This window comes from Erpetoichthys calabaricus, chromosome 5 (assembly GCF_900747795.2).
Source record: "Erpetoichthys calabaricus chromosome 5, fErpCal1.3, whole genome shotgun sequence".
In the NCBI taxonomy this organism is placed as follows: domain Eukaryota; kingdom Metazoa; phylum Chordata; class Cladistia; order Polypteriformes; family Polypteridae; genus Erpetoichthys; species Erpetoichthys calabaricus.
The window spans coordinates 35158771-35184318 of NC_041398.2; the positions used below are offsets into that span (position 1 = coordinate 35158771).

At 38.1% G+C, this 25548-nt stretch overlaps 1 protein-coding gene across 1 annotated transcript in view; it reads right to left on the reverse strand.

Annotated features, from left to right (window-relative positions):
* LOC114651620 (sperm flagellar protein 1-like) overlaps nt 1–25548 on the reverse strand; it is a 120678-nt gene that overhangs the window by 86502 nt on the left and 8628 nt on the right. Inside the window, exon 2 of the mRNA XM_028801441.2 lies at nt 23582–23693. Coding sequence (XP_028657274.1) covers nt 23582–23693 — 112 coding nt within the window. The remainder of the gene's footprint in view (nt 1–23581; nt 23694–25548) is intronic.

A 25548-nucleotide genomic window follows, 5' to 3' on the forward strand; every position in this document is an offset into this window, starting at 1 on the left:
TCTCTTATTCACCTTTACCTTTTCTGTATTCTACTTTTCTTCATCAAGCTCACACCTCACCTCCTCCTCCTCAGGTCACACTAGCCTCTGCTCATCCTTCTGTCTGCACATGGCTGTGTGTGGCCAAAAACATCTAGCAAAATAAAAAGAAAACATTCCTCTTGGCCATTCCCTTCATTCTCTCTCCTCTTCATTACTCTTGGAAACAAATAAACTATGTTTTCAAACTATTGTCAATTTTGTACCTTTTCTGTATGTGTAATTTGTTTTTCTACTTTAAAAAATTATATCCACCTTTTTGGAGAATCTTTTTATGGCCACAACCATGTTGTTTATGCCTCATTGTTAGTCATATCCAGAATACTCTAAAAAAGTATTTCAGATACTAAACACTAAATGTACAATCCTTAATGTATTCATATTTATATTCTGATTGAATACTCAAAATGTGTAACTTATTCTGAATACTTTCTGAATACTTCTTGCATACTTTCAGGAACTGTTCTATAGCTTAGTTCATAAAAATAGTATAACAAGTTAAACATTGTCATGCTTGTGCGTTGGAGGAAATCCTTACAGCCTTAATCAAAGTTTGTAATAACCCTGCCAGGACGAGAGAGGGTGCTGTCTTTTCCTTCTCTCCCTGCAGCCCAGAGAAACTGCCCAGTGAGGGTACTTAGCACAACCCCTTCCAGTTTCCCAGCTATAAGAACCCTGGCTGCCCAGAAGGAGGCATCTTTTTGGCCAGAGTGACCCGCTGGATGGAGCTCCTGAATAGACAGACTCTGAACCTACAGCTAAAGCTGAGCCTTTTTGTGTATTTGAAAGCCCAAGGGCAAGATGCCTAAACACCAAGAGTCATTGAAGTCTGTTGAATTTTCTGTTAAATTAAATGGGATGACCTGGTTGGCGTCCCAACTTTTATTTTCAAGACCTGCTATTCCTGCACCCAGCTACAATATATTTAAATTAAATTATGACTTGAACATGCACTTCAATTTCACATAAAACTGAAGCTCTGCTTTTACTGTTTGTCATAAACAAGGGAAACCAACTTCTATTAATAAAAGTCGAATATTTGAAAAAATATTCAGACATGAGTGTCAGTAGGCTTTGTGCCCTAGGAACCTGTTACCTGACAAGTTACCTGAGCTATGACTAAATTACATTTCAGTAATTATTTAATGCTCTGATGCTGATCTTTCAGGATCAAAAAATAGGTCATTATGATAGCAATTGATGAGAAGAATTCATAATTAATTGCAGAATTACAGTATTTGTGGGTTCCTCTAGAGTGCCTCTTTCTCTTGCACAATTTGGCTCAAAAACTAATCAGCACATCATCATCTCATAACAGGCTTAAGTTTCGAGTTTGAGATTTTTCCGTCCTGACATTTTAGGTCTAGACTGTCCTCAAGAAACCGTGACACACAGACACACACACACACAAACAGACACACACCAGTCATCGAGATATTGATGTTTTCAGTCTCAGGGAACCCTAAATCGTTGAGATCTGTTGAAAACTGAAGACTGAAATTTTTGACAAATCAAAAGCTTTTGATACTCCCCCATAGACAATAGGTTATGGTGGGGGAGGGTGCAAATCAAAAAATGACTGTAGCTCAGAGTGCGTTTTAGACATTTTACATTCTTGAGTCCAATAAAGTTTGTTTTAAAAGTTTAGGAACAAGTCACACAAATTCATAAAAAAGTTATTACAAACACAGGATAAAAGGCAAAAATTATTAAAAAAAAGGTTTCTTCTTCTACAAAACTAGCTTTTTCTTGTTAAACTTTACTTTCAATAATTAAAAGTTGTGTTATTTCTCAATGGCAAACTTACATAGGCTTCACTTCATATATTCAGTATGTTCTGGAAGTACGTACAGTACCCTCCATGCCTTACTCACTACAAAGCAGATCATAAACTGGGACTAATCTGTAGTCAGAGGGACAAGAAATAATTAGAATATTCCATTTATAGTTTAGCTTGTGGGGATTATAATAGAACTTCCCATTGTCTATGTTCCTACAATTTCTTGCCTAAAGAAGGGTCCTGAGTTGCCTCGAAAGCTTGCATATTATAATCTTTTTAGTTAGCCAATAAAAGGTATCATTTTGCTTGACTTCTCACTACATCCATAATGGCTAACACACTACAACACCCTAGTACAACATAACTAAGAAAATACTTCTATCAATTTAACATTACCTTACTAACTAACAAATGGCTCTTACACTTAACTAATTAAATAATTCGTTAAAATATTATTTGAATATTACCTGTGCACATATTCACATATACTAAAAATCAAATCAAGAGAAATGCCACTTTAAGATTTTTATTTTTTTGTCTAGAGATAGCACGTTACACTTCTTTTTAACCTTTGATGGTTTGCTTTCACCATTTAATTGTTTTTTTTTGGAGCCATCTTTTCAAAGAAACAAAGGGTGTACATGTAATCCTGTTTTATATGGGCACCTCACTTCCTGGCATCTGCCATAATAAGATGCAAGTGCACGGGTGTGTAAACTCCAGATGGCGTGCTGTGCATTGTGTGACTATTTATCTAGTCAAATATAAAGTCAACCACAGATCACCATTTAAATCCCAATTTAACTTTATTCAAGCTGAAATTGGGCTCAAGAAGCTAAAAAGCAAACAGAATAGCCAGAAACAGCAGCAAATTGCAAACTGTTTTACATTTCCTCCACATCTAGAGCACTGCTGCTTAAAACATCAAATAATTACTTGACTGCCACTCCTTTAAGCACAAACAAATATAAAGGGACAGCAAGTTCTTTAAAAAGGATAAAAAGATCAAGATTTATGAAAGAGTTTATGTCACCATAAAGCAAAGAGAAACCACCAGAATCAGAGGCGTTTTGCATCTACAGCATATCTGCCTTCTTCACAAGAGAGAGATGGAGAGCAAGCAAGTGCTAGGCTTCCTAAATGAAAACATTTAGAACCCCATCTTCCAATGATTGTACATAAAATTAACCAGCTACACACACAGCTCAAGTAATGAATAAGAAAGACGCAAGATGAACAATGCTCAAACAATGAGTGCGGGACAGAAACTTAGGACCTGTGAAATGCCTGGAGACTACAGCAGGTTCCACCTACACATCACTTCATTCACGTGGGCTCAGTGTAGTGCTCAGCACATGGCAAATTCAAGTTTTGCTTTATGATACTTTCTGGAATTTGAACTGATTGATTGAATCCATGGATATCCATGGACTGTATGTGACTTTTTAGGAGATGTAGTTTAAAATTATTCAGTATTAAGTTTCGTAAAGACTACAGCTTTAGAAATGTACCATGAGCTGAATCCTGAATGCTTACGTTTGTATTCTGAATACATAATGTCGGTACTTGTATTCTGATACTGCCCAACCCTGGTCATGTGACACAGAAGTGTCATCTTGGCCCAACTATATAAGATGATGGTGCACAACTTCTGGCATCTGTGCACTGAATCAAAATACAATTCACTACAAATCTCTGTCTTTTCTTTATAGTGTTAAGAGGCCACTTAAACAATATATAGTGTTAGGACTTTGACCTTAATTTTTGCTTTGTCCAATCGGATTTGTCATTTGGGATTTCCTGCTTTTCTTTCTCTCTGAGTACTCTGAACCCCTGTCCGTTCCTGATAATGGGTTTGCCCAACCCCAACCCCACCCTAATTCTCCTTCTTTCTGGTCACACATTTGTACTCTGCATTTCTAACAACACTGTTAACAGCTGAATCTTCAGAACACAATCCACACTGCTTCTACTCTACTCTCAGCTCTCTCTTAATTCCACATCTTTTTAATCCACCCACCTATATTAGAAAAGGCTGAAGAATCATTATGCTGGAGCTGCTGCTCAGTCTGTTTATATGTGTTTTCATAAATTGCTTGTTAGTTTATTCTAGTAAGTGTTTTAGTTAGCCATTACCATGACTTTCTTTTTTGGTGTCTGTGGTGAAACTTGGTTGACTTGGAGTTTCATGATAACTTTCAATGTTTGCCTTGCATAGTGATCCATACAAAAATGTGGTCGAAACAAAACATCTGGAATACAAACTTTAAAAAAGACATTCTGTTTGCATGTAAATTTCTTTGTCTATAATGCATTGCGTTTCAACATTATTTAGCATGTATACAGTGAAATTCTTACATACTCGTGCTAATCACTATAGTAATGCACTATTTTGCAAAAAATATAAACCTTTTCTTCCATTCAACTATTATATTAGGTTAACTCACCATTCTAAAGGTGTGGGGGAGTGCTTGATACACTGGAATTCTGCCTAATGTGTTTTTATGCCTTCTGTCTGATGTTGCTGGGATACTCCATTGTTTCTGGCAAACCTGAAATGGGCTCATCAGGTATGAGTGTTTTACATAATGTTATGATTCCTCCTGCAAATCTTACCCCACCATACAGTCCTTCTGCTTACTTGCCTCCTTCTTCACTGCTGAGTTTGAGATTCTGACTCACCACTTCTTGACTGTTCCCTTCCCTCATTTATTCTTCAAAAAGATTCTGACATAATCCATAACCACAAACACATTACTTTTTCTCTGAACTCCATTAATACACTTCTCCTTCATGCCATTATTTTCCCTCTGATTCCAGAACTCTCTTATAAGACCCTCACTGCATACAGGTATCTTTTCTGCAGATTTCACCAGTCACATGACACTCCCTCTCAATACTTCTGCTATCAAGAGCTGTCATCCTGCCAACACTCCTGCCATTACTGACAAAGGTACTGGAGCTCAAAGCTCACTAACAGCACTCCTTGTTTCTGCTGGATAACAATTTTGCTTTAGAAGAGTCCATTAAATAGCAGAAGGTTTACTCTCACCTGTTTTCATTAGCTACTTATCTCTTTTCCTCTGCTATATTGGCCAACTTTGATCAGCTTTAGAAAAGCTTCACCACTTACTGTTTACCTACTGCCTTGGAATTGCAAATTTAGTTCAGGTTCTGCCAATATGGCTCGTCCTTTGTCTTATGACACAAACTTGCTGTGCACTCCGTGGAAGTTCTCCACATGTAGACCTTGTTATCATTTCTCTCTGCATTCTTTCTCTAGACACTCCTGTTTTTTATTGGTCTCTCTTATTAACACTATGATGACAATGCCCAGATATTCCATTCAGTTCCTTCAATTCCAATGTGTTGTACTGTTGTCCGTGGAATAGTTTTGCAATTCACGATTGTTAAGTATGAATGAGTTTTTAGAAGAATGATTCTAAAGAACAGTCACAGAGGCAGGAGTCACTACTTTTAGGGCTAAACAACAACAATTTATTTCTTGCATAGCCCAAAATCACACAAAGAATGCCTCCATGGGCTTTAACAGGCCCTGATTTTTTCACAGCCCTCCCCCAAGGTGTTGAGTCTCTAAGAAGACAATAGGAAATTCCCCCAAAAAAAACTTACAAGTAAAAAAAAAAAGAAAGAAATCTTAGGAAAGGCAATTCAGAGAGAGACCACTTTCATGTAAGTTGGGTTTTCAATGGGTTTCAAAAAACTGGGTACATACAATACTCAAAGCATAATACAAGTAATACTCTTCACAAAGCTAGATGGACAATCTATCATTGCCACCTCAGAAATACAGTAGAACAGTTCAAACTACTTTGTTCTTTCACATTGCTCCTCACCAAGTGCCAGTGCTTAACGCTGCGGTAACTCTCATGGCAAAATGCAAGAATAGATTATACCACTCTCTAAATACAGAAATATCACATATGACGATACAGATTTGTTCAAATACATCAAAACAAACTAGAAACTAATTAACATAAATGAAAAACAAAAATATCTGTTGTCAAATGCTTGGGAGCACTTTTGCCCTAAAACCCAACAGACAGATGCCCAGGACACAGGGTAAAAGCAATGAGAAGTATTTTAATTGTTTCTTCTTCTCAATTAGCACCTCCAAAGCACCAAAGCCACAATAAACACAATTAAATCAATAATAAACACAAATCCTTTCTCCACTACGCCTCCCAGCAAGCTCTGTCACACTACTCCCCACTCTGGCTCGCTTGCTGGGTCTCCACCAGTCCTTTATATAGTCCTTGACCCGGAAGTGCTTCTGTTCTTCCTCCCACGTGGCTTGCCAGCACATCTGGATCAGATGGAGAATACCAACTCTTTAATCAGCCCAGAAGTACTGTGGGGCTTCTGTCCTCTTGACTTACAAGCACTTCCGGGCTGCAAAAGAAGCATGACTGACTCCCCAGGTCCTTTCACAGCTCCCCCTGGCGGCACCCAACAGGGCTGAGAAACCGGACTCCAAGTCCCAGGATGCCCTTTGCGGGAATTTGGGGTAGCGCTACACTCCAGGGGAGCTGCCATCTACTGTTTTGGGGGAGGCAGTGTCCTGACAAACTGCCTTCCCCCATCCTTCCATTTCAGGGGCGTCCCAGCCAGGATAAGCTGCCGACCATCCGCCACACTGTCCATCAGTTAATTGTAAAACCAGTACCAGATTGTAGAAATGGAGGTTAGGCAAGCCAGACACGTTAAGAGTCCTGGAGACTTCAACCAACAAGCTGCCTCCCCTCTGCTGGCCATTGTGGAGATGACTCAGTGTCGGGCAGTCTTATGAAAGGAACCTTCTACCCGATGATTCCAGTGCTCCGAAACATCAACCAAACCAGGGGACAGACTGATGTATGAGTTTTAAAAAACAAGAAGATGATCAGAGAATCACTAAGAGCAAAAATATTTAGGTTACTCAAGAAGCTGGTCTTCTTTTGCCGTTGAGAATTTATTTTATTTCAGACAAAGTACATTTGCTAAACAGAATACAGTTCAGATTTAAATACCCCAACCGCTCTAATGTCATGATCCACACTGTACACGTGAGCAAACAATCTTAAAAATGACATACCAATAATTACCTGAAATGGTGAAAGCCATTCAAAGAATAAAAATCAACAGACATAAAAATAAATAGCACAAAACAATTTAAACCTGGAATGAGGTTTCAGGCTACATTGCCAACTGTCTTCTTGTCATTAAATTTATATTTAATGGAATATAACTTAAATTATACCTCTCCAATTCACACATCTTCTACTTGCCTTATGCTTCTTCAACTATAGATATTTCTGTAACCATTGTCCTTGTCAAAGTCAGGGTTCTGTCATTGGGTACTGTCATTAACCTTTACGTCATGCTTATTTATATAGCCCATTTTTCATACAAAGAATGTAGCTCAAAGTGCTTTACAAGATACCATGATGGATGATTCCCTCTTCTAGCCAACAAATTCCTTAATGACTATACAAGATTGAAGTCTTGCTCATTGCCCATGACACTCACTGCTCTGTTTCTGATTCTTTCAAGACAGGACTACAAAATGTCTCCTCTGGTAGAGTTTTTGGCAGCTTCTACACAACCACTCCAACACTCCAGAATGAAGGTGCCAGCCTGTTTCTCGCCTCATCCAAAATAATGCACTATTTTCACTCTCACCTCGCTTCAGTTTGCTGCTAGGGCCTACTTCAAAATGCTTATCTTGTCCTAAAGGTTTCTGCATGATTGTGAACCTCACTACTGTTTCTGTAGTCTTTAGTATCTAAACATGTTTCTCTGTTCTACTTCAGCTTGTCTACTAACTATGCCTTCTCGCTCAAAGCAATCTGAAAATGTCTACTTTTCTAATCTTGTCCAAAGCTGCAGAATAACTTTTCAATGACCATATAAACTATGCCCTGCAAGCTTTGCTAATTTTGCTCCATGCTAAATGATCTCTGACAGAAAAAAAAAACAAACTCTGAAAATTGAGACTACACCTTATGAGAAGGATTTAGGAGTTGTAGTGGACTCTACGCTATCAACTTCCCAAAAGTGTTTAGAAGCCATCAGGAAAGCAAACAGAACATTACATTATATTTGTGGAGTACTAGAAAAGGCCCAAAGAAGAGCGGCTAGGCTGATTACAGGGCTACAGTGGATGAATTATGAAGAAAGATTAAAAAAGCTGAGCCTTTTCAGTTTAAGGAAAAGAAGATTAAGAGGTGATATGACTGAAGCATTTCAAATTACGAAGGAAATTATTATAATGGATCAAGACTGTTATTTTAAAATGAGTTCATATAAAACACGGGGACACAGTTGGAAACTTGTTAAGGGTAACTTTCACCCAGCTATTAGGAAGTTTTTCTTTACACAGAGAACCATAGACACTTGGAATAAGAAACCAAGTAGTGTGGTAGACAGCAAGACTTTAGGGACCTTCAAAACTCGACTTGATGTTTTTTTAGAAGAATTAAGTGGATAGGACTGGCGAGCTTTGTTGGGCTGAACGGCCTGTTCTTGTATAGATTGTTCTAATGTTCAGTCCCAACATCTTACAGTATATTTCTTTTTGCTGGCACCTACACACATTACATTTCATAGCTGAAGATTTATTTAAAAAAATAAGTGAAGAGGATCCTTCCATGTCAGCCTCATAGCATTCATGCATTTCCTAATTTACCAAACAGCCTTATTTTAGGACAGCAGCTGAAAGACAAAGAGGTAGGCATATAGAAATGTAATGCACTATCTATCTAGAACATTAGAACAATCTAGATGAGAAAAGGCCACTCAGCCCAACAAAGCTCACTAGTCCTAACCACTTCATTCTTCTAAAAAATATCAAGTCTAGTTTTGAAAGTCCCTAAAGTCTTATTGTCTACCACACTTCTTGGTAGCTTATTGCATATGTCTGTGGTTCTCTATCTATCTATCTATCTATCTATCTATCTATCTATCTATCTATCTACAGTGGTGTGAAAAACTATTTGCCGCCTTCCTGATTTCTTATTCTTTTGCATGTTTGTCACACAAAATGTTTCTGATCATCAAACACATTTAACCATTAGTCAAATATAACACAAGTAAACACAAAATGCAGTTTTTAAATGATGGTTTTTATTATTTAGGGAGAAAAAAAATCCAAACCTACATGGCCCTGTGTGAAAAAGTAATTGCCCCCTTGTTAAAAAATAACCTAACTGTGGTGTATCACACCTGAGTTCAATTTCCGTAGCCACCCCCAGGCCTGATTACTGCCACACCTGTTTCAATCAAGAAATCACTTAAATAGGAGCTGCCTGACACAGAGAAGTAGACCAAAAGCACCTCAAAAGCTAGACATCATGCCAAGATCCAAAGAAATTCAGGAACAAATGAGAACAGAAGTAATTGAGATCTATCAGTCTGGTAAAGGTTATAAAGCCATTTCTAAAGCTTTGGGACTCCAGCGAACCACAGTGAGAGCCATTATCCACAAATGGCAAAAACATGGAACAGTGGTGAACCTTCCCAGGAGTGGCCGGCTGACCAAAATTACTCCAAGAGCGCAGAGACGACTCATCCGAGAGGTCAGAAAAGACCCCAGGACAACGTCTAAAGAACTGCAGGCCTCACTTGCCTCAATTAAGGTCAGTGTTCACGACTCCACCATAAGAAAGAGACTGGGCAAAAACGGCCTGCATGGCAGATTTCCAAGACGCAAACCACTGTTAAGCAAAAAGAACATTAGGGCTCGTCTCAATTTTGCTAAGAAACATCTCAATGATTGCCAAGACTTTTGGGAAAATACCTTGTGGACTGATGAGACAAAAGTTGAACTTTTTGGAAGGCAAATGTCCCGTTACATCTGGCGTAAAAGGAACACAGCATTTCAGAAAAAGAACATCATACCAACAGTAAAATATGGTGGTGGTAGTGTGATGGTCTGGGGTTGTTTTGCTGCTTCAGGACCTGGAAGGCTTGCTGTGATAGATGGAACCATGAATTCTACTGTCTACCACAAAATTCCTGAAGGAGAATGTCCGGCCATCTGTTCATCAACTCAAGCTGAAGCGATCTTGGGTGCTGCAACAGGACAATGACCCAAAACACACCAGCAAATCCACCTCTGAATGGCTGAAGAAAAACAAAATGAAGACTTTGGAGTGGCCTAGTCAAAGTTCTGACCTGAATCCAATTGAGATGCTATGGCATGACCTTAAAAAGGCGGTTCATGCTAGAAAACCCTTAAATAAAGCTGAATTACAACAATTTTGCAAAGATGAGTGGGCCAAAATTCCTCCAGAGCACTGTAATAGACTCATTGCAAGTTATCGCAAACGCTTCATTGCAGTTATTGCTGCTAAGGGTGGCCCAACCAGTTATTAGGTTCAGGGGCCAATTACTTTTTCACACAGGGCCATGTAGGTTTGGAATTTTTTTCTCCCTAAATAATAAAAACCATCATTTAAAAACTGCATTTTGTGTTTACTTGTGTTATATTTGACTAATGGTTAAATGTGTTTGATGATCAGAAACATTTTGTGTGACAAACATGCAAAAGAATAAGAAATCAGGAAGGGGGCAAATAGTTTTTCACACCACTGTATCTATCTATTGTGCCTGAGAGGTGAAAAATAAACATGTCCTGAAAAAGCACAAGGGTATAAAAAAGTTACTTACAAAGGATTGTCTTCAGTAATTCAAAAGGTCACTACTGGTGAAAGCAAGATAGTTTACCAAAACCAGATCTAAAAAGCAATAATCAAAGTCAAAAATAACATAGCAAAAGGTCTAGAACAAGAAAGCAAAAGGCACGGTAAACTAATCCAGGTTTGTACTAAAATCCAACAGCTTGGTTACCAACTGTAGTTTGCCATCCTCCTTTATACAAATGGCATTAAGACAAAATACTCAGACAATCATTACAATGGTTATGTTAAAATTTCTTTAAGATCCTTTATGAGCATTCTGGACAGAGCACTTTTAGCTCTATTTGACTTTATTACCCTTCTCTCAGTTTACTTCTCTGTCAAGATGCTAATGTAACCTGTGTGTGTGTGCTAGACCAGGGGTCCTCAACCCCTGGTCCGCGGCCCACTACCGGTCCGCAGCTGTCTGACAGTCGGGCCGCGAGAGAACTGCCGGCAACGGCGACTCACTCAGACTTTTCAGAACGCTTGGCGGGCGGGGCTTTGCAGCGGTGCAGAGAGAGGAGAGAGACCGAGGTGAGAGAGTATTACAACAAAGTATTTTTATGGTCCCGACAGTTTCCCCATATGACATGAGTCTGTAGAAATCACGTTACTACGAAGTACATTCAACAGATGCTTTCATTACAACGAAGTGACCTTGAAATGCTTGAACGAATCATCCACAGAGCAGTTAGATCTGTGGTCGCAGCTCAGATGTGCACGTTTGCACAACGATCCCCAAACAGAAACATTGTAAAAAAAATCTCTTTCTTCGAACTTTCCTCGTACTGTTTTTTTTTTTTTTCTGTTTTTGTTGTCTGTGGTTTTCATTGATTCCTTTAGCTTATTGCTTGTCAACATTTGAAAAACATCCATTGGAATTTAACTCATTGTCACCCTCCTATAGAAACGGCAGACACGAAAAAAAGATTGCAGTGTTAATGTTTATGATGTGCAATCTGTTGGATTGGCAAATGTAAAGCATATGTCTTTGTTATATGCAAAAAAAGAAGAAAAATCTCAGATTGCAAACGTATGCGAACTGCTTAATAACTTTAATAATAATAGAAATGTTATGTAAATTGTGTATAAAACTGTCCATCCCTTTCCATTACTAATTTTTAATACAAATTTTTTTCCCTACTGTGGCCTCTTTGGTGTTATTCTGGGGTTGATGCTGAGACCTACTTACTGCAGAAGAGGGAAGTCTGTTATGGCAGGAAAAGGTGACTGTACAAAAAAAATAATTTTGCCTATTGAATACTTATATAAACAGCATATTTAATTTTGTTATCTTAAGATTTTTCTCCAAACAAAAAAACAATATCTTTTAGTGCTTTAAAATAAAAATACAAATTCCAGTGTAGGCTTTATTATTCAGTGAAATTTAAGAATTAGTCTACTCTATGATGCAACCTGGAGGGAAGAGATAATTAAATAAAGGAAATGTCATTCACTGTTTACCCAGATTAAGGTGTTTATTACTAATAAGAGAAAAAATAAAAGAAGATCTTCCTACTTGTGCTCCCACCAGCCAAATGTAATAAACTGCCTGCAAAAAAGTTAAAGGCAAATCTATACAAGTAATGAATCACAAATAACAGTGAATCAAACCTATTCTCTGATCCATTACATAAACAATACATACATGCTGGTGTACACATTTATATATCATTTCTGTCATCCATCCATCCATTATCCAACCCACTATATCCTAACTACAGGGTCACGGGGGTCTGCTGGAGCCAATCCCAGCCAACACAGGGTGCAAGGCAGGAAACAAACCCCGGGCAGGGTGCCAGCCCACCGCAGATTCCTGTCATGTTGGTCTATTTGTTCACCACACTGCATTATTCCACTTTCCACTTATGTACACTTTAAGCCTGTTATTGTAAAATGTATTTGAAAGGTCTTATTTAAATATATCACTGTTTGTCTTATGGTGTGTACTGTATGAGTGGCACTATTAAAATATACACCGATTGACTTTGTAGCATCACACCTCTAATGTTAAGACTAAGTTTCTAACATAAACTGTATATGTTTGCCCAAAAGGAAAACAGAAATCTATCCATATCACACATGTCATTTTCCTCATTAGCACCCCTTGTATTCTGATGCCATTTCAGAGTGAGTTTTCTTAACCATCTGGATCTGCATATTCATAAACCCAACACCCAAACATGTTTGAAAAAGAAAATAGTCTACAGCATTCATCAGTTTGCACATGCTGGTTGCTTTGCACTTCTAAAGTCCTCTTATGTGATCCCCAGGCACCGAGAATTAAGTTTGGCATTTTTCAGGTAGAAGTAATTTCTTCCCAATCATGGTATACACTAAATTCCATCCATCCATCCATTATCCAACCCGCTATATCCTACCTACAAGGTCATGGGGGTCTGCTGGAGCCAATCCCAGCCAACACAGGGCGTAAGGCAAGAAACAAACCCTGGGCAGGGCGCCAGCCCACCACAGGGATACACTAAATTACCACTTACAATTATTTTGCAAACTGAAAAAATTGTATACATTTAAAAACATGTCTACTCTGCTTCTGTTCTTTAAACTTAGAAGTGAAAGGTACTGGGGTATAAAAGTGAAAACAAAGGCCTTAAATTTATTAAATGTATTCATTTGTTATTGAGTACTGACCTACATTTTGAGATTGCACACATATTACAAAACAACATACCCATATCATTTAAGGAAGTTTAAAAAGCAAAAACCAAAAACATTTTTTGGGAGATGTAGCCACTTTAAAAGAAGTCTGGCTATGTGCTTCACCTCATTTCTTGTCTTTCTCCCCAAGGGTTAGGGTTATTGGCAAAAATTGACATAGTGAGGGCATTAGAAATAAACTTGATCCATTAGATTTAAAAGTGAAAACAGTTGTAAAGAATTTAGGGGTAAGAACAGACTCTGACCTAAATTTTAAATCACATATTAATCAGATTACTAGGACAACATTTTTGCACTTAAGAAATATAGCAAAAGTTAGATTGCTTATAAGTTTGCAAGATGCCGACAAATTTGTTCACGCTTTTGTTTTTAGTTGACTAAAACGCACTCCTCTCAGGACCACCCAAAAAAGACATCAATCGATTGCAACGAGTGCAGAATGCAGCTGCAAGAATCTTAACTAGGAAACGAAAATCCGAGCACATCTTTCCAGTTCTGATGTCACTACATTGGTTACCTGTGTCATTTAGAATTGACTTTAAAATACTGCTTATGGTTTACAAAGCTTTAAATAATGTCACTCCATCCTATATTTCAGAATGCCTTTCACCTTTACACTCCAAATCGTAACCTTAGATCTTCAAATGACGGTCTGCTCATAATTCCAAAAGCTAAACTTAAAGAAGTGGTGAGGCAGCCTTCTGCTGTTATGCACCTAAAATCTGGAATAGCTTATTGATAGAAATTCACCAGGCTAATACAGTGGAGCACTTTAAAAAACTACTACAGTAAAAACTCATTATTTTAACATGGCTTTCTTATAGCTTCATTTTAGTGTAACCCTGTTATTCTGTATATGCATTGAATTATCATTTTTATCACGGCTCTGCAATCTGTACTAATCCCAACTTTCGCTGCTGTTCTTTTTCTGGCTTTCCAGTGGTGGCGATCTGTGGCACCACTACACGATCAAGTACCGTGATGTCCCTACATTGATGAATTGAAGGCCAGATGTCCACATGATCATCATGATCAAATTCTTTCACTTGAAGCCTGAAAACCAGGAGGACTGATTGAGATCATTTATGTTAGGTAGAATGCTTAGTGGGGACTGGGTGTCCTCGTGGCCTTGGAACCCCTGCAGATTTTTTTGTTTTGTTTGTTTTTGTTTTTTGTGTCCTCCCAGCCATCGGACCTTACTTTATTCTTTGTTATTTAGTATTGCCTAATCTTATTTTTAATTTTTAGAAACGTTTCTTTCTTCATCTTGTAAAGTACTTTGAGCTACATCATTTGTATGAAAATGTGCTCTAGAAATAAATTGTTGTTGCTGTTAAAGGTGCTGCAGCACAAATAGGCTGTTTATGTGAAATAAGACAAAATGAAAGGCAGCATGTCCTCCTGCCCTGGGCAGGGAGTGTCTACACTCAAACCTTGCCACTTCTGTGGAAGATAAACATCAGTTTAGACCTACTGATGCTCACCCCAGATTCTAAAATCCTGATATTGAGATGCTAATATTTGTAGGCAGATTACTGATAAACACCATCACTTTCCTTAAGAATGAAAAGAATTATCATCTCATTTCCTACTCAGAAATGTAAGAGAAGATTTGTGTCCTGGAAATTATTTCAGGTTGCACATGTGACGTCCAACATTCTTGTTCATTAGTGAAGTCTGCCGCTGTCACAAGCTCAGTTATAGTAAGTTGTTTTGAGAAGCTACAACTATCTAACATGTGTCTAAGTGTCAATTGATTAAATTCAGTTGTTTCTCACGGGTAGCCTTAGTTACCTTCAGTATGCAAGGCATATGTGTGCTCTGTATAGGGTTTTGAATGTAGTCATAACCTATTACCTATTAGTCCTGGTCTCATCTTCAATTCTTGCAAGGAGGCATTTTGGCACATGAAAACCACTTCTGAATATTTCCTAAAGGAAAATTACAGAATTCTACAGCCTTACTCACACACAAAAGACCATGCTGAATTCACAATATCTGTCTTGCTTTGCAACTTTTTAACACTCTCATCACACCTCCCACATCCCCAAATATATGCTGATTATGTTAATTTGCAAATCTAAGTTGGCCACGTGTGAGTGTTGGTAAAGATGTTCCTTTCCTGTCCTCAAGTGCTACCAGGATATGTTTCAGCCTTCCACAAGCATGAATTGCATGAAGTGGGTTTGAGAAAGTTATGCTGACCAATTTTAGTGCAGTGGTCACTGGGTCCCTAAGCTGTTAGAAGTGTAACAAAGTTACATTTTCGAACCTGTAAAACATTCTGAGCCTGTTGCATGGTTTATATGAAAGTCACTGATTATCTTTATCTCGAATTTCAGAATCATTTCATAAGGTACCACACGATAGGCTGGGCATCAAACTAAAAGATGTGGGAGTTCAGGGTTTTGCTTGTAGATGGGTGCGAGACTGGCTCAGACACAAGAAGCAGAGGGTGATGGTGCGAGGAGGAACCTTATCAAAATTGGCTGATGTCAAGAGTGGTGTTCCACAAGGTTCAGTGCTAGGGCCACTACTATTTTCAATAAATATAAATGATTTAGAGAAGAATATAAGTAACAAGCTGGTTAACTTTGCAATTAATACCAATGTAGGTGGATTGGCAGATAATCTGGAATCCGTTAAATCATTACAGAAGAATTTGGACAACATACAGGCTTGGGCAGATTTGTTAAGTTTTAATACACAGTGGAAAGTATGAAAAATGAGAGTCCACCTTATGAGATGGATTTAGGAGTCGTAGTGGACTCATCACTATCAACTTCTAGATTGTGTTCAGAAGTCATTAAGTAGACTAACAGAATTTTAGGCTGTATAGCACAATGTGTAGAGTACAAGTCCAAGGAGGTTATGCTTTATAGCATAGTGGTGAGGCCTCATCTGGAGTACTGTGTGCAGTTTTGGTCTCTAGGCTACAAAAAAGGACAACACAGCACTGAAACAAGTCCAGAGAAGAGCAACTGCAGGAGATAAGTTATGAGGAGAGAGTAAAAGAGCGGAGCCTTTTCCGTTTAAGAAAAAGGAGATTAAGAGGAGACATGATTTGAAGTGTTTAAATTTATGAAGGGAACTAGCATAGTGGATCGAGACTGTTACTTTAAATTGAGGTCAACAAGAACACAGGGACACAGCTGGAAACTTGTTGAGGGTAAATTCCACACAAATATTAAGATGTTTTTCTTTGCACAGAAAACCATAGATTCATGGAATAAGTTGCCGAGTAGTGTGTCAGACAGTAAGATTTTAGGGACTTTCAAAATTCAACTTGATGTTATTTTAGAAGAATTAAGTGGATAGGACTGGCAAGCTATTCTATTCTAGATTGTTCTAATGTTCTAAAGCTCTAATTATAAAATAACCAACAAATGAGGCAGATTGTAATAGCTACTCACTTATTAAAAATGTTCTGATATGTGTGTACATAAGCATGTCCTGTAATGAACATTGTTCTCATTAAGTACTAGTCCCCACCTTGTGTCCCATTTTTTTGTGATGGTCCTTGGAATTAAACTAACCAGGGGCACAAAAATGACAAATGTATGTGTATTGTACTGTTTGTTTATTTCCATTTGTGGATGGTATTGTAGCAGAGCTGTTAGTCCTGCTGCCTCAAAGTTCTAAACGTTTGGACTAGAAGCCTCACCCACTCATTTTTAAATGAAGAGTCTGCACAATCATTCTATTTGCTTTCATTTTTTCCAGCTTCTCTGGCTCACCACCTCCGTCCCAAAGATATGAAATTAGATTAATTGGGTGACTCTAAATAGGTGTTTTGAAATGAATTGCAAACTGTGGTAGACTAGTATCCTGTCCAAGATTGTTTCCTTCCTGTCCATTATGCTGCCAAACACACTAAAACTGTGGACTGGGCTAAGCTGGGTTAGAAATTAACTGTATGAATGTATTTGTTGGTTTCTGTTTTGTTGTACATAAGCACTTTTGTGAAAACTGCAAATTGTGGGAATTGTATTTTTGCCATGTTTACATTAATATCACATAAGAAAAACAAATAGAAAAAAATTAACAATTAAGTATATCATAGATCACCAAAAAACTGGGAATTATTGCCTTTATGTACAGCTGGAATTTACACCTCTAAAAAAATGGATTTCTTACTTGCATGTTTCTCTCTCACTAGTGGTAACAGAGTAAAAACAACAAACAAAAAATACAATCTACATACTACACAGAGAATACCACATGCATGCACAATATATATAATCAGCATATACAATAATTAAGAGTTTTAATGTGATACATTTGCAACTGACTTTCTGTTTTAGTTGATGATATTATACAGTATTTGTTAATGGGCGGCACGGTGGCGCAGTGGTAGCACTGCTGCCTCGCAGTTAGGAGACCTGGGTTCGCTTCCCGGGTCCGCCCTGCGTGGAGTTTGCATGTTCTCCCCGTGTCTGCGTGGGTTTCCTCCGGGCGCTCCGGTTTCCTCCCACAGTCCAAAGACATGCAGGTTAGGTGGATTGGTGATTCTAAATTGGCCCTAGTGTGTGCTTGGTGTGTGGGTGTGTTTGTGTGTGTCCTGCGGTGGGTTGGCACCCTGCCTGGGATTGGTTCCCTGCCTTGTGCCCTGTGTTGGCTGGGATTGGCTCCAGCAGACCCCCGTGACCCTGTGTTCGGATTCAGCGGGTTGGAAAATGGATGGATGGATGGATATTTGTTAATCTGTTCAAATATTGGCAATATTTTGTGAGGGATGATGTATATAAAGAAAGAATGTATTAGGATCCTGCAGGAGTTTCCTACTTTTTCTTGCTTTTTCTACTTACATTGCCCCTTTTATTGCTTACTTTTATTTGTGTTTTATTAGTTTTCCCTTAATTGTTTCTTAATTTTTTAATGTTCACTCCTTCTTTCTTCCATTAATTGAGCCAAAGGGGACAGGCCCCAAATCACTCAGGCATGTTTCTATTTGGGCAATTTACCAACGGTTCCTTATTTAATTGACTTTTTAGTTTCTCTTTCTTTGCAGAGGCATTGGGCTTTCTTCTCTTTGCCTAGGGCACCTAACCCCTAGACTGAGTAATTACACATGATTGTTTTTGTAGTTCTTTGTAATAACATTGTTCAGGGTTGGCATTTTTGGGTAATTCTGAGTAGCAGTTCTGAATGTGTCAGGATCCTGCTGGAGTTTCCTCCGTAGCATTAGTTATCTTTATTATTTATTTACTTCTTCTTGCTTTTTCTAACTATTGTGCTTCATTAGTTTTCCCTTAGTTGTAAATTATTACTTGATTTGCTATTGATCACTTTTTCTTTCATTAATTGAGCCAAAGGGGACAGGCCCCCAAATTACTCAGGCATATTTCTATTTGGGCAATTTACCAACAGTTCCTTTTTTAATTGACTTATTGGTTTCCCTTTCTTTGCAAAATCATTGGGCTTTCTTCTCTTTGCCTGAAGTGCCATAACCCCTAGACTGAGTAATTACACACCATTGTTTTTGTAATTCTTTGTAATAACATTGTTCAGGGTTTGCACTTTTGGGTTGCTCTATTTAGTTTGTGGAAATTGAACTAATTTGTTGAATTTGGTTTGCATAATCCAGTTGGATTGAGTAGCTTGGGGCTAGATATTTATTTTAGTTTTGGATGTTGTGCACAATTAAGTGGTAAGTTTTTATCTTGAGGAAAGCTTAGCTACTCCTAAGGTAAAGTTTATAAGTTTACTGTAATAAATTGGATTGTTGTTTAATTATTTATTGTTGAATTTATTTTCAACCCAGAAATTGTTTTTTTTTTTTTTTGAAGTTAAGTTAAGTGAAGTTAATTTTCTTGTTTTCAATCCCATTCTTTCTCAAATCCTCCTGTAATGATGATGTCTGATGTAATTAAGGTTATGGATAAAAAGGAACACTGTTATGGAGAGTGTAGTAACAGTGGCTACTTGTAAGGAAACAATACTGGACTGCTGGCCCAGTCATACATCAGAACAGGAGCTAATTTATTATGGAAATCAACAGTCAGGGAGGAAATTCAGGGAAAAATGTGAAGAGGATGCAAACATCACGATAAAGGTGCATATTTATGCTCATTTACAATGAATGATAAGCAATAAAGTGAGGTCTAGTGGCTAAAAATGTGGACTTGAAATCTTATAGTCTATGGCTCACATTCTGACCCACACCAAGTCACTTGATCTATTTGTGCTACAGTTGTACAAATATGGACTAAGGCACTGTACTTGTACATGTAAAATGGCTTTGGGTGGTGTTCACTATAAGAATGAAGTGCATTTGCTACATGTTTCTACATCATGAAATAAATGCTGACAGCAGTACAGGGAATATCAAGTCTCCATAAAATATTTACATTTTTTCTTAGTGGCACAAGAATTCATTTACATAAAAAAGTAAATATAAGACTTCCTTTAGTTGTACCTATGCATACACCGTGGCCATTCAATCCTATTTAAGATGTAGTGGGCTCAAAAAAAAAAGGTACTTCTAAATACCACAAGCCTCAAAGATGGGCAGTGCGCAGGATCTCATGGACAAATTCTTGAGTATTATTAAGAAAAAGATGGCCCGACCAGCATTGCACGTAATTGTGAAATGTTAGCATTTCTCTGTGACCATTCTGTTAATTACACTATGAGATGTTTACACATACACCACATATTTGGAATTTTTGTTAAGGTTATCACTTGTTTCACCTCTTTACAATTTTATAAAGAAATTTATATATTTTTTTAATATAATTTTCATATTTTAGCTCCAGGAAACACAGTGAGGTGGTAGTGGCAGTCTACCACTTGGCAAAAAATATTAATCACGTAAAGTGAACAGAAGCTTGTGCACCTCTAGGCTACGTGTGTTAAAAAGAGTGCTGTTGTGTATTCTGTATTATCAACTTGTTCATTTTAATGCACATTTAAAAGAAATACAATTATATAACTCAGTCTGCCCCTGAACAATTGACGTCTGCTGGGGACACCCATTTTTGGCGTGAAGCACAATTTACAATTTAATAACTAGTGAAGGTATGATAGCATAAATTTATGATTTATTGTTTCTTTTACTGAACTGAAGTTATTTCTGAAAAAAAGAAACCAAAACAGTATTAGCAACAAAAATTGGAGACCATTTTACCAAAATAAGTAATTTATACTATTTAGCAATTAAGCTGTTATTTTACATATATTGTGACCAGTTGGGGGCATTTCCCCCAGACACAGCAACACACACAAGCCTTGGATGCAAACATGGGTTTATTTATACAAATACCTCACAAAAAGGCTTCTTGTAATTATAAACACAGGTGCAATTCTCTTCTTCTGTCTTTTATTTCTCCTTCCACTCCTACAGATGAGGTTTGTCCTATTCCATCCGACTCCAACTGGCCTGGATGGGGTCAAGCAGCAGGACCTGGGAGTACTTCCGACGCTATGGCATAGTCCTGATGTACTGGAGGTAGGTAGTCCTGATAGGTTGCCTCCCCCTGTACAGGCATCACACTAGCCTCTCAGCCTGGTATTGGTCCTTGCCCCATCCCAGCTTACTAGTGCGATGTCCATCACGATATATATATATATATATACAGTGCATCCGGAAAGTATTCACAGCGCATCACTTTTTCCACATTTTGTTATGTTACAGCCTTATTCCAAAATGGATTAAATTCATTTTTTTCCTCAGAATTCTGCACACAACACCCCATAATGACAACCTGAAAAAAGTTTACTTGAGGTTTTTGCAAATTTATTAAAATTAAAAAAACTGAGAAATCACATGTACATACTGTAAGTATTCACAGCCTTTGCGCAATACTTTGCCGATGCACCTTTGGCTGCAATTACAGCCTCAAGTCTTTTTGAATATGATGCTACAAGCTTGGCACACCTATCCTTGGCCAGTTTCGCCCATTCCTCTTTGCAGCACCTCTCAAGCTCCATCAGATTGGATGGGAAGCGTCGGTGCACAGCCATTTTAAGATCTCTCCAGAGATGTTCAATCGGATTCAAGTCTGGGCCACTCAAGGACATTCACAGAGTTAGATAGATAGATAGATAGATAGATAGATAGATAGATAGATAGATAGATAGATAGATAGATAGATAGATAGATAGATAGATAGATAGATAGATAGATAGATAGATAGATAGATAGATAGATAGATAGATACTTTATTAATCCCAATGGGAAATTCACATTCTTCAGCAGCAGCATACTGATACAATAAATAATATTAAATTAAAGAATGATAATAATACAGGTGAAAAAAAACAGACAATAACTTTGTATAATGTTAAATGTTAACGTTTACCCCCCCTGGTGGAATTAAAGAGTCGCATAGTTTGGGGGAGGAACGATCTCCTCAGTCTGTCAGTGGAGCAGGACAGTGACAGCAGTCTGTCGCTGAAGCCGCTCTTCTGTCTGGAGATGACATTATTTAGTTTGATATCTTGGCTGTGTGCTTAGGGTCGTTGTCCTGCTGAAAGATGAACCGTCGCCCCAGTCTGAGGTCAAGAGCGCTCTGGAGCAGGTTTTCATCCAGGATGTCTCTGTACATTGCTGCAGTCATCTTTCCCTTTATCCTGACTAGTCTCCCAGTTCCTGCCACTGAAAAACATCCCCACAGCATGATGCTGCCACCACCATGCTTCACTGTAGGGATGGTGCCAGGTTTCCTCCAAACGTGACACCTGGCATTCACACCAAAGAGTTCAATCTTTGTCTCATCAGACCAGAGAATTTTCTTTCTCATGGTCTGAGAGTCCTTCAGGTGCCTTTTGGCAAACTGCAGGCGGGCTGCCATGTGCCTTTTACTAAGGAGTGGCTTCCATCTGGCCACTCTACCATACAGGCCTGATTGGTGGATTGCTGCAGAGATGGTTGTCCTTCTGGAAGGTTCTCCTCTCTCCACAGAGGACCTCTGGAGCTCTGACAGGGTGACCATCGGGTTCTTGGTCACCTCCCTGACTAAGGCCCTTCTCCCCCGATCGCTCAGTTTAGATGACTGGCCAGCTCTAGGAAGAGTCCTGGTGGCTTCGAACTTCTTCCACTTAAGGATGATGGAGGCCACTGTGTTCATTGGGACCTTCAAAGCAACAGAACTATTTCTGTAACCTTCCCCAGATTTGTGCCTCGAGACAATCCTGTCTCGGAGGTCTACAGACAATTCCTTTGACTTCATGCTTGGTTTGTGCTCTGACATGAACTGTCAACTGTGGGACCTTATATAGACAGGTGTGTGCCTTTCCAAATCATGTCCAGTCAACTGAATTTACCACAGGTGGACTCCAATTAAGCTGTAGAAACATCTCAAGGATGATCAGGGGAAACAGGATGCACCTGAGCTCAATTTTGAGCTGCATGGCAAAGGCTGTGAATACTTATGTACATGTGCTTTCTCAATTTTTTTATTTTTAATAAATTTGCAAAAACCTCAAGTAAACTTTTTTCATGTTGTCATTATGGGGTGTTGTGTGTAGAATTCTGAGGAAAAAAATGAATTTAATCCATTTTGGAATAAGGCTGTAACATAACAAAATGTGGAAAAAGTGATGCGCTGTGAATACTTTCCGGATGCACTATATATATATATATATATATATGTTATAAAAGGAAATCCTAGGACGAGACTTTCTCTTTGATAATTTCACCTCCCTCGAGAGATAATTTCAGACCCCGTGAGACGAGACTTTTGGGCAAAAGATTTTGACAAATCCCGCCCTCCTCTCAAACATTTACAACCATGCCCAAGGTTGTAAATGTAGAACATCGTAAAGAGGTTCAAAAACATTGGTGCGGTACACATGCAGAGCAGGTTAGAGATTATGAAAGTACTAAAATTCAAAAGTCTCAAAAAACTGATAGTAAAGATTGCATTAGCGCTAACCAATGGAAATTAATACTCGGTGAAATAACGGAACAGCAAAAGAGATCAAATACATGGACATAGGTGATATGACAGAAGTATGTATATACTGTTTGGTATTAAAGTTTAAGTCAGACACTTGTAGATCGTCTAATTCATGTTGCCATCAGGGAAAAGTAGTGTTGCCTCCCAATGAAGAGGCCTATCCGTGACAATTAAAAGATTTGTTGTTTGGTGAAAGTGAAATCCACAAATGCGAACGGCAGAGACACAAAGTGGGTGGCGTGTAGCGCAGGCCGGAGCTCATTTTTGCTTGTTGTTTTCCCCTCCTGTTATGAAGAATGAGTTTGCCTAATTAAATTAAGACTGTAACTTGGATTTAAGTGACAATTACCATCTTTCAAGCTCAGTTTCTTCATGACAAGGTCCTATGATGTTATCTGCGTTGACTGGGTGGGATTGAGACGGGTGCTCAATCTCCTCTACTAACAATATTATACCAACATTCCAGTGAGGCAACAATGGTCAGTTTGAGCATTTCTTACCTGTTGAGAGTTCCCCAGTTGCTTAACTTCTGCTGTGTAGAACTGGCGGGGACATAATTGTGCAACTCCACTATCTTTGGGAAGAAAAAATTTACAATTTCAGCAGCCAGCACTGTGCAGAAAAGAAAAAAAAGGATTTTTTAAAATATAGTTTACTTTGGAACAATATTTCCAAAAATAAATTAGTTTATAACATAATTAGTAGCATAAACCATATAAACTATGTGATTAATCTCTTTGCAACACTGTCATAATCACAGTGTGCAGAGCTATCAGCTCTATAAAGCCATTAAAAATGCACTGTGTGTTAAGTAGTTTTATGCAGTTCTAATAAATAAGAGCACTGTGGAACAACAGTTAGCCCCCAGGACTACAGCACCTGCACATTTATCCAGTTTCCATGAGCTTTCTTGCGGTACTCCAGATTTTTTCACAAGCTATAAATGCTGTGTTCTGCTGTGAGTGAAGGTGCAGTATGTGTACAATACAGTATGTTAAGCTATTCGGTAATGGGCTAATGTCCAGTATAAAGCTGGACTTTGCCTTGTTCCTAGTGGTGATATGATACACTCCAGTTCTACATGATCCCGTATCAGAAAAAGTAGCTATAAAAAATATAGTTTTCAATTAAGTATAAATGGCACTCTTTTTAGAGGTTTTAGGTTTTCTATAACACTAGAAATTTCTACACATTTCTTTTAACAGAAGTATTAGAGGTTCTATGTTAAGTTCCCACCAGATTGGACCATCACACCAATATATTAAGAAGGGTAAACATTAAACAATAATGAGATAAAAATATTACATATTTGTAGCAATAGCTGTCTAGTATTTATGGCACTTAGCCATTAAATATTTACATGTTTTTGTCTGTTTACTGATTAATTATCCTGAGGAGGATTCTACATATGGCATCAATCAACAGAGTTTCCAATCATGTGGTTTTACAAAGGGTAAATGTACAAACAAGTTTAATGAGAACAAATGCAACAAGACAAGACAGACATTAGTCCTGATAGGTCACATAGAATGACAGAAAAAAAAGAGGCAGACAAAGATTAACATACTTAGCCTGGATGGTTTATGCTTGTGGTGGAGTATGGAAGAATATTGACATTATCAGGATAAGTTAAAATAGACAGGAGCAACAGTTGGTAGCCAATGTCTGACTCAACACTCATATTGCATTGGATTGTTTTGGACTGATTAATGATATATCTTAAATGATTAAACCGTTTGCTAAGCATAGACATAAAGCAATAACTGAAAAATGTTATAAAAAAATCATAATCCATTAGAATTCATGAAAATGATTTAGCATTAAAAATGCATCCTATAGTGCAATACTGCAAAAGCACCTTGTGAGAGTACTCAAAAAAAAAGCACTATATTTATATTAAACACTTGACTCAGACATACAGTGCATCCGGAAAGTATTCACAGAGCATCACTTTTTCCACATTTTGTTATGTTACAGCCTTATTCCAAAATGGATTAAATTCATTTTTTTCCTCAGAATTCTACACACAACACCCCATAATGACAACGTGAAAAACGTTTACTTGAGGGTTTTGCAAATTTATTAAAAATAAATATTCACAGCCTTTGCCATGAAGCTCGAAATTGAGCTCAGGTGCATCCTATTTCTCCTGATCATCCTTGAGATGTTTCTACAGCTTAATTGGAGTCCACCTGTGGTAAATTCAGTTGACTGGACATGACTTGGAAAGGCACACACCTGTCTATATAAGGTCCCACAGTTGACAGTTCATGTCAGAGCACAAACCAAGTATGAAGTCAAAGGAATTGTCTGTAGACCTCCGAGACAGGATTGTCTCGAGGCACATATCTGGGGAAGGTTACAGAAAAATTTCTGCTGCTTTGAATGTCCCAATGAGCACAGTGGCCTCCATCACCCGTAAGTGGAAGAAGTTTGAAACCACCAGGACTCTTCCTAGAGCTGGCCG